The sequence below is a fragment of the Botrytis cinerea genome, chromosome 12, assembly GCF_000143535.2.
Source record: "Botrytis cinerea B05.10 chromosome 12, complete sequence".
NCBI lineage: Eukaryota > Fungi > Ascomycota > Leotiomycetes > Helotiales > Sclerotiniaceae > Botrytis > Botrytis cinerea.
The window spans coordinates 1,433,317-1,448,579 of NC_037321.1; the positions used below are offsets into that span (position 1 = coordinate 1,433,317).

The 15,263-nt window shown below is 42.5% G+C and overlaps 3 protein-coding genes across 3 annotated transcripts; 2 read left to right on the top strand and 1 right to left on the bottom strand.

The window, feature by feature from the left end:
• Positions 1-369: 369 nt before the first annotated feature.
• Bctrx1 lies at positions 370-1,666 on the top strand. Its single transcript, XM_001546556.2, has 3 exons — positions 370-833; positions 1,078-1,182; positions 1,282-1,666. Exons 1-3 carry the CDS (start codon positions 709-711, stop codon positions 1,475-1,477), a joined length of 426 nt encoding a protein of 141 aa, XP_001546606.1. The 5' UTR covers positions 370-708; the 3' UTR covers positions 1,478-1,666.
• Positions 1,667-5,118: 3,452 nt separating this feature from the next.
• BCIN_12g04290 (hypothetical protein) lies at positions 5,119-7,803 on the bottom strand. The gene is made up of 2 exons (XM_001546557.2): positions 6,569-7,803; positions 5,119-6,518 (listed from the first exon to the last, which is right to left on the bottom strand). Exons 1-2 carry the CDS (start codon positions 7,580-7,582, stop codon positions 5,688-5,690), a joined length of 1,845 nt encoding a protein of 614 aa, XP_001546607.1. The 5' UTR covers positions 7,583-7,803; the 3' UTR covers positions 5,119-5,687.
• A 2,015-nt stretch (positions 7,804-9,818) lies between these two features.
• Positions 9,819-11,790, top strand: BCIN_12g04300 (hypothetical protein). The gene is made up of 3 exons (XM_001546558.2): positions 9,819-10,518; positions 10,593-10,930; positions 10,999-11,790. The coding sequence occupies exons 1-3, from the start codon at positions 9,855-9,857 to the stop codon at positions 11,575-11,577; spliced, it is 1,581 nt and encodes a 526-aa protein (XP_001546608.1). The 5' UTR covers positions 9,819-9,854; the 3' UTR covers positions 11,578-11,790.
• Positions 11,791-15,263: the final 3,473 nt, after the last annotated feature.

The window sequence follows — 15,263 nt, forward strand, 5'->3', positions numbered from 1 at the left end:
GTGAAAAGAGAGGGGGTTCGTGTCGAGACAGTAGCTAGTAGCTAGCGAGATAGCTATGGATGAATGAATGGCTGATGGATGGAGTGTCGCGCAGACTTATGATGTTATAATGTCTAGATTCGGGAGAGATGAGTGGCAAGTCCGGTTATTTTCGGGGGGTTTCCTGTTTGATCATATATTGCCAGCCGAGTTTGTGATATTGATAGGGTTGGAAATAAGAGGCAAAAAGCAGATGATCAAAAAAATGACAGCGACGGCGACACCGAAGGAATTCAAATACAAATCATAATGTAATATAATATAGTCCCAAAATAGATCTTGATACCACCACCACCACCTCCCATTCTCCCATTCTCCCATTCATTCTATGCCCGAAACAACAATATTCTAGAAAGCATGGAAGATTCTTTGGAATCACTCACACACACTCCAAGCACCCTTCAGCCAATCATATCTCATAATCATCCGAACAAGGATAGAGAGTCTAGCCCATCTCTGCTTACACAAGCACGATTTCGTCATTTGTCGCCTGGATTACAAGGCATGATTCACAATTACCCCTCTTAGAAAGCAATCGGCATTAGAAAGCATCGTTTCTCTAAACCAATCTACACGTCTTCCGCAAACTTCCCACCTTCTCTTCCTGTCAGCCTCAACAACCCTTCCAAAACATACAAATACTCTTCAGATCTCTGCAAGAGTTTTCATATGTCATTCTTCACTCGATCTCTTCAACGATTACCAAAACCAAACAATCGCGTCGTCTTTCAATCTATCAACAAAAGAGCTTTTCATCAATCTATCGCAAATATGGGTGTTCACAATATTGCCAAGTGAGTTTTACTCCCCCTTCCCCCCCCCTCTCTCCAGAAACGAGATATACACTCGGCCCATGGATTTTGGGTTTGGTATATTGGAATACGTCGTCGATATCTCTGTTCGGTCGAATCACAGCACTATACTATACTATATCCTCGATGATATGTGTAGGTCGCGTGGGGCACGAAGAGCTTTCCGAGAGATATCCATAGTAAAAACACAGATGTAAAAACACAGATGCTGATAAAGAATTAATAGTGCAACTGACTTCAAGTCTGCTCTTACCGACAACAAAGTCGTAGTTCTCGACGCCTTTGCAACATGGTGTGGCCCTTGCAAAGCCATCGCTCCTAAAGTTTCTCAGTATGTTCTCTCCCTTTGTTGCCTTGCCTCTTTGTTTCCCCTTGTCTTTTTCTAACAGGGGAAAATAACGAATAAAAAATTCTAATTCTCATCAAATAGACTCTCGGAAGCCTACCCCGCCGCCCACTTCATTAAAATCGATGTCGATGAATTGCCAGAGGTAGCACAAGAGCTTGGTATTAGAGCCATGCCTACCTTTGTGATCTTCAAGGGAGAGGAAAAGTTCGCAGAGGTTGTAGGTGCCAATCCTGCAGCGTTGGAAGACGCTATCAGTAAGGCTGTGGAGGAGTTGTAGGGGGCGTTTTTGATGATTGAGGAGTAAGGGAATGGTGATAGAGGTTTCAAAGGAAGATTATACACATGAATAGAGCCGAGTGACCAAGGAGAAGAGACCGTATGGGTTATTTGGGATTTGGTCCGTGGAGGTTAGGAAATGAACGCATGAAATGATAGTTTCGAAATACGTGATTTTGGTTTATGATTCTTGTGAATGAACTGTGAATTGGGATGAGTTCGCTGTTTCCGCGCACCAGCCAATATATTGTGAGATCACTGACCAATATTAATTCAATGGGAAGTTTCCCTTACCTAGGAGAAGGAAGGAACGCGCAACCGTTATGAAAATTTGGGACAAACATCTCTCATTCCTTCCGCATTAATGCAGAGAACCCAAGGAACTTGTAGCTTCATACCATGCATTTCGATCAGTCTTGTAGTTGCCTGAGCTATCTATCTCAACCTGTTGATAGGATGTACAGGTAGCTCAATTAAGTCGATGGGTTGAAATGAACTGACCAATCTCGACCTTGACCTCGACCTCGACCTCGACCTAGGTGGACCACCGTTTTTCTGGTCTGGTGCATGGGAATAGAAATATGGATCTGTGTTTCATGGCGTATTTTTTTTTTTTTTTGGTTGGGGTAATAGTTGGTTGGTTGGTTGGTTGTTGGAGAGGGAGAATAGAGTAGATGAGGAAAGAAAGGGGTTGGTGGTTGATAGTTGGTTGGCTAGTACGTGTTAGGACCAAACTAGAATTTTATAGAAAGCGGTACTGTAGATTGGCTTCCGCCTGAGATGGGAGATATTGGACAGGTTCGCTTGGTGGCCTGACTTTGTGTATTTTGTAGTCGAGATGTTGATAGCCTTGCTTGTACTTCCGTACCTGGTAGGTCGAGCCAGAGTGTGTCTGTTCGTGGTACGGTGTGGCACCGTAGTGTATGAGGCTGTTTGGGAGGGAGAGTGTATAAATACGGATATGTAGATACTTCTTTCTCGTGGATATCAAGATGTTCGTGTGCATCTTTTCTGCTCAATTTGAGTGTTCTCTTTTTTTCCGGCGCTCTGGTATATTTTCTTGTGCTTGTTATATAATGTAATCATTGTCTGCTTGTGTTTAGAATTCATCGTTGTATTTCTTTCTTTGTATTTTTCACATGCTTTTGGGGGGGTGGGAAGGGGTGGTGTCATTTCTTTCTTTCTTTCTTTCTTTCTCAATACTGTATTTTCAACAAAGTTGTTGGAGATGCGAGTTCTGCATAAGATGAGAATACACGAGGAAGTAGGAAGATCTTACTATCTATGCTCTGTTACTCTTCATCCTCGAAAACTAGAAACACGATACTAATGAGCTATAGAGTACAGAACAAATTCCTCGACGGCCGATAGATGTCCTGTGTCTCGGGTGCGAAGTCATGGTCGCAGTCGCAGTCTCACTCTCAGTCGATAGGAGTATATAACAGACTCGCACGACAATATGAACAAAACTTAATGGGATATGACCTAGGTCAAGATGGGAATAAAAACAAGAAAATAGAAGGGGTTGTCGAATCCCCCAAGGCCGAGTTGGGAAATAATATAGGATTCAGCTGAAAGATGCTAAAGGCGATGGTGGAAGGCCTGTCTGTTGTTGGTATTAATTTTTGTTGCTTCTTGTTGCTTGCTTGCTTGCTGGCTGAGAGTTTGGTTTTGCTCTTGTTGTCTCTTTTTCTCTATGTTTATTTTTTTTATATTTTTTTTTATTCCTTTTCTTTACTTTACTCTTTTCTTTTCTCCCTTCGTTTCATTTCGATTCGATCTCCGGACATGGCTCTGACCATATATCATAAATTTACCACGACATATAACAAGTACATAAATGCCAATCTACGAATTTACAAATGTACACACGAGACGACGATGCAAAAAATATAATGCATGATAGCCTCTGCCTTCAACGAGAAACTGAAAGGTTTAGAGTGGATATGCGTTTTATACATATCCTATTCATTATGTGTGTGAACAGTAGATGTATGGCGGCACAAATGGATATTAGTCTTGCAGGTCGAAACTTTGATTGTGGGGGGCTGATGGATTCGAGAACGCGGGGTTGTAGGTTATTCTGAGGAGGAGATGAGAGGGGAAGAGAAGAGAAGAGAAAATGGGAAGAGGAGAAGTACACCTGGCTGTATTGTGCAGTTTGAATGGAAATCTGTCGGGTAGTATATATATATCCTAGAAGATGAGGATAGTGAGTATAGATCTATATATGAACGGATGGATAGATGAATGGGCAGATAGATAGAAACCACGAATTTCAAGCGAAATTTGCGGATCCAGAATCCCGTCTCCATCAGCCACTATTCAGCAGATGGTAGCTCGCGCGGCACTGCCTTGTCAGACAGCCTCAAAAACCCAATTGTCGGAATCAGCGGGTTTCGCATCGATGAGTATCGAAGAATGGTTTTTTGGCAAGCGTCATCTCTGTAGATGATGAATGAGTAGGGGTACTCGCGGTGACAGATAGTTGTGTTGTTGATTCTCTCGATTTTCTCTTCGGGTTTAGATGAGATGAGAGTTTTCGTGGTGATAGGTGCATGGACTGGCTCTTTTTGGCTGGCTGGCTGGCTGGCTGAGAGGTTGAGAGGTTGGTTTCTAGTCGATTGTGTATTATTTTAGATTCGATCCGATGCGCTTCTTGACTCCACTATTGGTTTATATATACATATATATATGATTTTTGAATCGATTTGGATTAGGCGAAGAGGGAAGGAAGATGAACATTTCTTTCTGATATACAAATAGACCGGCGCAGAAACAACGCGGACTCTACTTCCGAGATGAATAATTAGAGACTTCGCAACGCAAGTTTGTCGATCCTCCTTGATGTTCATATCACGTTGCAGCAGACAGATGCTGAGAATCTTCCAGTTGGCGCATATTCAGATTCGATTGTACGATTTGTTCGCGTGAACTAAGGTTAGCTACCTAGGTATTCGGTATCTACGCAGACGAATCTTCACTTCCTCTACTTGGATATACAGATGCGGTATCCTACACTTCTCACTTCTCATTTCTCACTTCTCACCTCTCTCCTCTCTCCTCTCATCTCTCATCTCTCGTTCTTCCCCATTTTTTTTATTTTTTTTGTTTTTTTTTTTCTCCTGCGGAAAAATTCACAAGTTTACTTCACCCCCCCCCCCCCCCCCCCCTTAACCCTCCCCTTAAAGAATCTAGATCAATATAGTTTCGTCTCGCGAATCCTCATCCGCAACTCTGTTCAACTACAACCCCCATTTTCAGGAGATACAAAACAATAACAAAGCTGACTCTCCTGCTTTACTATCTGGCTAAAAGCACGATCTATATCCATTTATCTATCCATCTATCCATCCATCTATCTATCTATTCAAAACAATCATCTTTTTCCAAAAAAACAAGCAGAATTTTTTAAAAAAAATTACAACAATAACAACGCTCACGAAGCCTCATATATATCACGTCACATCACATCATACTACCCACCTACATGTTGCGGTGAGTATCCTAACTCCCGGGTTGAGGATCTCACAAGACATGTATTTTAACAATCAGGTTTATGAGTTCACTATCAACTTCTCAATCTAGAACGTCATAACACATCACAACACAACTGCACAAGCACGATATATTCATTTATAAGATCTTTAATTCCAGAGAAACGTATTCTATGTACCACAAACGCAATGACTATGAACAAACAACGAAAGACAAGTCTAACAAATCCAACAGTTCCATAAAAAGGTCTCTCACGACCGATGATAATGAGTCTCTTTAAGACTACTTAGACAAATAACGCCAGTTTAATCCATCCCAATGTTCCATTGTTCTGTTCCATGCACCTCAATAATGCCATGATCCATTCCCATTTTTAATATCCATACAATCCAATTCCGAAACGCCAATTCATGAATGCAGCCATCACCATCTACAACCACGCTCAATCCTCTCTATTATCGCCCTTTCTGCAATTATTCAATAAGGAAAGCATACCTGCTTTGATTAAGAGAGTGCTGCCGTGATGGTCCGGATCAAAGTCCTGGGTAAAAACCAGAGATCCATCAAGGTCAGTCTCTCAAAATCAAAGCAGGTATACTTTCCTTATTGAACAAATGCTGTCAGGCCGAGTTCGAGCTGGATTGATTGTGGTGTATCAGGATCCGGACCACGCTATTTACAGCGAAAAAATCAAACACGAGACGAGCCAGAATTTAGTTTTCTGGAATGGCAGCCAAGAAGGAGAATTGACCACCTCCTGCTGCCCAGACAAGCTTCTTTCCTTCAATGTTCTTGTTCTCAAGCTCCTCTGCAATGTAGACATCTTGGTCATCTTCCAAACCAGTCTGTCTGTATGTGTTGAATCCCCATGAATAGTGAGGACTGTGACCATCAGGGCCGAGAACGATACTATGGTCACTGCCCATGGCAATGTACGATCCCTTGAATGGGAAGGTGAGAGGTGTCTTGATAATCGATCGTTGGTTACGTTCGTTTCTGATGATGACATCTTCTGGAAGTGCCTCAACATCATGGCCAGAAAGACCATCTTGGGCTTTGCCGAAGTAGAGAACCTCTCCCTCGTGCGTGAGTGCCAAACTGGAAGCGTTGCCTGCAGCCATCATCTTGATGTTCTTGTCTTTGAGGATACTGACTTTGGTGGCAGTCGAAGTAACCTCTTCAGTCAAGGTACCATCTTTGCTGAATTGACCACATTGACCCATGTTGTTTGCTCCCCAAGAGTAAACGGTACCGTTCTTGTGAATGGCGAAACTATGTTCTGATCCGCAGAAGATATCGACCATGGCCTTTGGTAGACCAAATTCACGAGGGACAAGAGCATTCAATCTTGAACGTTCAACGATTCTTCGGCCAAGTTGATTATGCTCACCAGCACCCCATGCGAAAACAGCACCCTTGTTGTTGAGAGCAAGGTAATGGTTGTTGCCAGCGGCAAGCTTAACGATGTTCTTCAAACCAGGAATGAGTATTGGAACCAAGGTCTCCTTGACATCTTTGGTGAAGCCCATTGGACCATCAGCGCCCTATTAGGCAGTTAGTATAATTCGAGGAACTTTGTGGTGATTTAACTTACTCTGATTGATCCCCATCCGTAAACTAAGCCATCGTTGGTGAGGGCGTAAGTAGCGTTGTCACCAGCAGTGATTTGGGTGAAGATAGTGTCTTCTGGTACATTGGTCAAATCAACTTCACCAGGTGTTGATTCCAATGGGTTGCGGGCATCTGCGGCGGCTGATTCATCATCCGACTCTGCATCGGCATCTCTCTCAGGTGCAACCCAATCATCAGTCTTTCTGCCCAATGCTAAACCATCGGCGACACCCCATGTAAGAATCTTGTTGTCTTTGGTAAGAGCAGCTCCATGCATACCACCGGCAACCATTTGAACAACACCACGAGCAGTGAGGGCGGGGTTCTTGACTGGTCGATTGATTGTATCTTTCTTGGTTTGAAGACCAAGGCCAAGCTCTCCAGCTTCATTGCAACCAAAGACATAAATGTCCAAGAGTTGGGTAGGAGCGATGTTGATGATTGTCTTTGGCTTCACAACCTTTGGCTTGACGACCTTTGGCTTGACGACCTTTGGAGCCTTGGGCTTTGGAGCAGCCTTGGGCTTTTTGACTATGGGAAGAGGCTTCGCAGCTGCTTTGGTGGCAGGCTTCTTGGCGGCAGGAGCGGATTTGGTAACTTTTGCCTTCTTGGAGGGTTTTGCGACAGGTTCATCGACATCTTCGGTGGATTTGCGCTTGTTTGATTTTGGGGCAGCAGGCTTAGCTGGAGCGGCTTTAGCGGCAGCGACTTTCTTTGCCATAGCAGCTTTGGTGATAGTTGTCTTCTTAACGGCGACAGATTTAGTCGTAGTAGCAGTCTTCTTAGCTGAAGCTGCTTGTGCCTTGGCTGTCTTCTTTGCGACCGCGGGAGAGACTTTCTTTTGAGGCGCGACATTTTTTGCGACACCAGCCTTTTTGGGTGCGAGAGCTTTCTTCATGACTTTTGAAGTATTTGCCTCGACTTTAGTGTTCTTTGGAGGAGAGGTTTTACGAGATGAAACTCGACTGGGAGGTGTTGGGATCTTCTTTGGTGGCATCTTGTCGGATGAAGTGATTGTCAACAAGCTTCAAAGATGACGAAAGACGCGATGTACGGTCCTCGAGAATAAATCTTCGAGTGATAGTGGGATTTGAAAAGAGGATTGATAAGTTTTTTGTACGAGAAAAGTGATTACAACTCGATGCAATTGAAGATTGGAGTAATTGATTGAATCCAATTGAGATTGAAGTGGTTGTTGTGTATTGAGAATTGTTGTACGGTACGAAGTTGTGTGCGAATAATCAGATTCCGTCGCGTTTCTTTAACCATGAGCTATTGTTTAGACGCGCCATACTATATTGGGCTTAGGGGTTTGGGCAGAGAGTACGTACTAGCCGGATTCGACGGCCGAGGGAGCTACCGCCTGCTAGTTTGGAACTAGCGCCATCCTCTGAAGCCCTGAGTGAAGAATCGCCACAAAGCGACAGCCAAGGTAACAAGTGAACTCAGGGCTAATTCCACAACATGTACTCGAGTGTGTGTGCAATCATTCAGGTCATTTTAGTCCACCAGTCCAGTCGTCCGATCGTCCGGCCAGTCAACATTCTGACAGGTGTCACATGACTAATCATAATAGTAACATGCCGACTAGTTCTATCAACGAATAACGACGCGACATTTTTAACCCGTGTACTAAGATCACTAGTCACTTTAGTATGAACTTATCAACCCTCTAGAATAACACTCGATGGTACGACACCGACAATGTATACCTCATATATATATCTATAACGCCAATAAGTACCATCACATCGGTACAAACGAAATCGTTGGATCCCTTAGATCCAGCTTCCGGAGAATTAAAGGGGTAAGTAAGTAAGTAACAATTGACCCAATCTATTCCACAATCCACATGACCACTAGTCCCAAACTTTGGACTCTTTTTGTGCATCAAAGACTCGTATAACCGTGACACGCCATGGTGGTGCAGTGCAACCATCACTCACGAGTTGATAACTGAGTATCTGTCCATCTTTGCTCGTATGCTTCTAACATCAATTGCTGTCATGGAGACTTGATGAAACCATTACTCTGCTAGTTCTCAAGAAGTAGCAAATCAAAGCGCCGTATCCTTTGCACTTCCAAAGAGAGCCTACCTTGTGCCTCATATATATACAAATTCACGAGCGTGTATGTTATTAGCAATCGATGTTTTAGAGCAGCTGGACTAACAGTCACTCATTGGCCTGAAGTTTTGGTGTTCCCTCCTAAAGGTCTTCATAAAAACATTTTGCCATTACCCACTTTCATCATCTTGTCACTCATCTATCAATACTCTCAGCACCATAAGAATCTGTAACCCCCGATCACTGCAAACTTTCGATCTTGGGTAGCTTAGAAGTATCTGAGCTTTGTGTTAAGTCTATACCGTCTAATCTTTTGATTTTGCATGGAATCAATTTTTGTTTATTTTGCCCCGATCGGTCGCGTGGTGGCTTTGTACTCAATTTCGTGTTTGGTTTCCTCCGGACCTCTGTTTTTTGGCTTTAGAGGTTTGGAAATATCGCTCCAGCTGTAGATAGAGCGATACGGATTTGGATTTGGGTGGTTCGGAGTTCTTGGTCGTCCTTGAAATGGATGCACGATTATGATTATGCTTTTCAAGGCTATATCAAGTAGCCACGGTACCTTATTGGTTCGTTTTTGCGGTTTAATGATGGATCATAATGCATCATTATTTATGGCTACTCCGTGTGGAAGGGTCTAAATTGTTGTTACGATGTAATTGAAGATACGCAAGCAATAACTGCACAGCAAATGTTGCAAAACGATAGCCATCAGAGTGTAACGTAACACCGTGAAGCTATAAACTAGTCTGTATAGACTTCCTTGCCATTTTTCGCATGTTGTTAATCTTCAGTTAATCCACTTTCCTTCAATCAAAAGAAGAGAAGAAGAAATCATCCACGATTTTTCAGTCAAATTGGAATAAGTAGAAGTACTTTACATCTCTGAACTTTGTGGAACGTTGATTAGTATGCGCAAACAAATGGCATCAAACATACATTTAGGCAAGCTTGATGTACGCAGTAAAAAGTCTAGCAACTTGGCAATTGCCCTGCAACAATGCGCCACAACTTATGCATCTTAGATTCTAGGCCAATCAAGATCAATTCAAAATCAACTCTCGTGACTTTATGCATAACCCAGCCTCCACTACCCGCGTTTTATAACTACCTGCGTTCCCCATCGCAGTTAGAAACGAATATTTCTTTACTATTTACTATCTTATTGACATCCACAAACCAACCAGAAGTTCATATTGTGGAATGGCCTCCAAATATCAACCGGACACCCAATCAAGTGACCTATCGTGGTTATGTTCTGAAGGGCCATATCTAGAATTTATTGAAAGCCTGAAATCACGAAACCCCTCCATCTATAAGCCAGACCCCAAAAATCATAGGATTGGAACCCGACTGGGGACATCAAGATCAGTCGTCCTGAATGTTCGCCCTGATCACACAGTAATATCTAAATACTTCAAAAATGTTTCCGAACTCAAAGACCACTTTGCTCAACGAGTGAAAGAAGATGAGAATGGAAAATCAAACACGGGGCAAAGGGTGTATATTCTCGAAGGATTAGATCCACAATTTATAGAAGCATATGGGTCATACTTCTTCATGAATCCGACGTTTTTCGTTAGGCAAGGAAGAAATACAGTATGGGATATGCGTGATGTCCAGGAAGAATTTAGTGATAGCCCGATTTTACCTTCACTGGAGAATCCGGATAAATATTTTCGTCTTAAATATCGTGAAATGAGAAAATTCGGTCCAGATTATGATCACTGGCGAACGGTTTGTGCGACGAGTGGGTCACATGTTTCGGGAATTGGGTTTGAATATAAACTAGACAGTCTAGCTGCAGTGGAGAGAAAGTGTTCCTTTTGGTTCAGAGATGCTACTAATAACCAAGGAGGGTGGGATGGTATGTTATAATTTTATCATTTCAATTTGGACATTCACGCGAGTGCTCATGGAATACTAACATCTGACTCCTAGCTGTTATTCTCAGCGAGCCACCAGTCCACAAAGTATATCGCGCGAGGAGCCTTTTTCCGCAAGAGATCAAGAGTGAGTTATTTCAAGGTGGTTATGTCGATTTCATCGACTTTGATGTCTTAATCCGAGGCGGCTTGAATGCGGCATTGCATGGCCCTCCGAGAACCTGTATGTTTGATGATCTATGCTTCTACTTCGAGCATCATAGCACAATTCTATTCGAAATGGAAGGAGCCACACCCCCATTAATTGCGTCTGCCTTCCTCAAGAAAATAGTAGCTTCTCATTACATCAAAGTGATTGACTATTTCGAAATCATTGTTCAAAGATTGAAAAGGGTAAGTTTTTTCTTCATACCATCTATAACCTGATTTCATAATATTGCTATTATTGACACTCAACGTAGGCAGAAGGACTACTCTCCCGTAAAACCGACAAGAAAGACTACAACTCCTGGCCAGAACAACGCGAACAATGGTCCAGTCTACAACTCACCCATCGCTTCCTCTCAGAATACACTTCCGACATCCAATCCATCATTCAAACCTTGAGAATCCCCTCCTCCCCTCTATTCCCCATCCATTACCTCTCCTCCAACCTCGACTTCCCCTTCATCCACACCTCCCTCTCAAACCTCTACACCCGCGTATCTACAATCATCTCCTCCACCCAAGGACTTTCCTCCATCGTCGCCAGCGGCGAAGCTCTACACGAAGCACGTCTCTCTGTACGCGAAGCGAAGAATTCGAAAACGCTTACGTTTATTGGGTTGGTTTTTATTCCGTTGGCGTATACTAGTGCGCTTTTTAGTATGAGTGGGGAATATCGACCGGGTGGGAGTGCGTTTTGGGTTTATTGGGTTACGTCGCTGCCGATTATGGGGGCAATTTTTGGTGTGACGTGGGTGATGCGGTTTGAATGGGGGGAGCGGAGTGGGTGGAGCTGGTGGGGGAGAGCGAGGATGAATGGGGATAGGGGAAGTTGAGTTGGGGATTAGATACCATGGGGTGAAAAGAAGTGATGTACTATATCTTTGCATTTTGAGTTTGGTGTGCGGAAGTTTCTTTTCATATTTTATATTTTCTAGATTATTTATTCTCATACTCATTTCGTATGCACGTTCTCTCATTACAAACATCTCATTCTGTAACTGTATCTTCAATAAGATATCAAGAAAAACGAATGCCAATGAAAAAGATAATTCTCAGCATCCCCTTCCATTCCCATAATCGCTCAGTTCATAACCATAAAAATCAAGGAAACCCGAATTTTCATTCTTCTACTGATAATTGTATGTATATTACGGGCCCATGATAACCTTAGCGATCATATACACTTCTGTGAATTTATTGTTCCGCTTATCTGTTTGTCTGTCTGTCTATCTGTCTATTTGTAGTAGAGTGACAGAATAAATTCTCAATATATATATATTATTTTGTTATTTTTATCATCATCATCCCAATCAATCAAATCTCGCAAATACAACATCAACATCAACATCAACATCAACATCAACATCAACATCAACATCAACATCAACATCAACATCAACAACAGTATTACACACAATCCATCATCTCTTGAAGCTATATATATATATATATATATACCATCAAATCCCACATTTCCCACCACGCTTTCTACATCTTCCCTACAATAGCGAGGGGTGTTAAAATGTAGGATATCGAGAGGATTTTCGATAACTTTTATTTATTTGTAGTGTTCATGATACTCTGGGCTGAAGAAGAGTTTCGTGTAGTTTACAATTTTGACCGCTTTGGACTTGGATTCTTAAGTGGAGGTGTGGATGGATGGATGGATGAATGAATGGATGGATATGTGTAGATTTCTTTTTTGATTTCGATTTCATTTTGGGTGAAGCGACCTTGTATTTATTATGTTATATTATACATACATACATACATACATACATACGTGCTGTGCTGTGCTGTAAATCAAAACAATGGTTTCGAAGATGTCGTTGATTCGTCTGCTTATACTTGGGGATGGGGGTGTGTAATATGCAATATGCAATATGTGTAAGAATCACATAATTAGCGAGAGCATGAGATACAAAGATAGAGGTGCGGAGATCTGTAAATGCAGCTTTATATTTAGGAAGTTGAAATCGGGGTATCCAACAGAATAGTCCGGACTGCAGTCCCACAACACAAGGTTTTGAATGTCCAAAAGCAATTGGAAATCTGAAAAGGATTCAATACTCCAGTCAAATTCGACATCTCAAATGATTCGAATGTTCTAATTGGTTTTGGAGATTGGATAATCTTCATTGTGGGACTGCAGTCTGCACTATTGGATACACGGGTTGGGTTGTTTTCGGGATATATTTGGGGATTTGTGCGGTGTTTTGTGAGCTGCTGGAGTAGATGTATATGACTACGGGGATGGGAGGGGAGGGGGGAATATAGCACTGGGGAATAGATATGCTTGCTGGTAAGGGATACTTTTGAGGGTTGGTTGGCATTCATGGTATTATAGGATTGGAAGGAGAATTTCTCCGACTTTGCTAATGAGCGCGAATGGTAATGAAGTCAATGACAGACAGACGGTCATCCAATACCCCTTTTCTTGCTCTTTTTAATTCAAATTCAAATTCATTGATCTTTGCCGTCACTCCATAGTCATTTTTTCCTCGAGCAATTTTTCATCAAGTTGGACTTGTAGTTTCGTGCTCTTATATTTAGTGTTAACACGTGGACTCTGCTCTATTTGGCAGATGAAATCATCCTTCTTCGCTTTAACAATCGTTTTGACAATCTGGATTGGTTCTGATGGGTCATCTGTGCTGGCTGGATACATACCTGGATTACCAAGCCCCATCATGAGCAATGTTGAATAGCGTTAACGGCACATTATTTCTCGACTCTGTCTAGACAATTCACCGTGTCGGTATTTTCTACCCGCGTGACTACGGATTGTTCTAGATCGCAATATTGATAGAATTAACAGACATGGCATAAACATTTTGCACAAGGATCACAGGGTTCTTCAACAGGTCGTGTTGTTCAAAGAGTTTTTTCATTGCGATTTAAATTAAGATACATAAATTTCAATCTTGTCAAACTTCAAGTGTTCTCCACCAGTGCCCCCAAGCCAATATTACAACTCATGTACCAGGAATGCGATTCGATCGGTACGGATGCTGGAATAGTTACAGGTGGTTAGCGAAGCGAAGACGAAGGAGTTCAAGGGGATACTCACGAAATAGATGTGACGCGCGTGCTGGGGCTTTAACACAGGACTTCGAAATGTGCACCGTGGCTTCTCCCCGTTTCTCCAGTCGTACAAGAGGATCTCTACTGGGAGAGGTGTCCGCGAGCCCGGGGGCACAATTCTAATCAGCCAAGTCGGAAACGATCTTGCTGGATTTGGAACAGCCCTAAGGCGAACCCCGCGAGATAATCAGAGTATCTATGGATCAAAGCGCTCTGTTCTAATCAGCCAAGTCGGATACCAACTTGTCGGAGTTAAAATTCTAATCGCCCAAGTTAAAGACAAACTTGCTGGATTTGGAATGAGCTGTTCTAATCAGCCAAGTCGGAAAGCAGAGCCTGTCGGATTTGGAATTCTAATCGCCCAAGTTGGAGACAATCTTGTCGGAGTTAGAATTCTAATCGCCCAGGTTAAGTCGGACATGCTGGATTTGGAACGTCTACAAAGATCACAGAACAATGATATATCTGGCGTGATTATCCAAAGACGGGGGACCAAGTGTACCGAAACATCGCTCAAGGCAAAGAGAACCAAGGTAAACACATGCTAATCAGCCAAGTTAAGAACCAGAGCCTGTCGGATTTGGAATCGTAATCGCCCAAGTTGGAGACAATCCTGTCGGAGTTAGGATTTTAATCGCCCAGGTTAGAAAAAAAAGCTTGCTGGATTTGGAATGTGGCACTCGAGGTACCATTGAAAGAGACAATAGAATGGGCAAAGCGAGGTCCACGGACTTGGTAATCGGTCTTGGGGTTGAGAAGAAGAAAGGAAAGGAAAGGAAATGAAATGAGTGCGAGGTGCGACTTTATAGCAATTCTGCAGAGAGACCAGAGGAAGCCAGTTAGTGCAAATAGGACACACTTGGCTTATTTGGGAATAGATTAGGTTCGTAATGCGATTTGAAGGGATCGATGATGAGCCAAAGGTAACTTTTTGACTAATAAGCTATCTCCTAGTAAGCTTTCCAATACCTCCAGGACTAACTTGACTACCAAGTCCGTTTATAAGAATTCGTGCGAAAGTCTCTTAGTAATGGGTAACTTCTTTGGACTTATTGGTTAGTATCTAGTACACGTTGCCAATGTAGCGTAGTCATAAAGATCGAACCTTCCCGGAAGCCAGATATAGAAGTGTCGATTGAGTGATATCGTCACATACCCTATTAGAGCGAAAGTATAAATGTTGACTGAAAATCAGGATGGAACGGTCAGTTGCAGCACACTAAGTTGTTAATTTTATTCTTCAAGCAAAGCTTCACTGTGCTGGTTTTTCAAGTCACTTAACTACTCCGCCATCAGCAAAGTCAGCTTACTTGAAAAGATCTCTTCAGTTGACGATCCAGACGTAGAAAGAATTGGTACGATTAAGATCCAGACTTGCACAATCTCTCTGGAAGATGATGTACTGGTGAATACTAAGTGGGCCTTTCCATTCTCC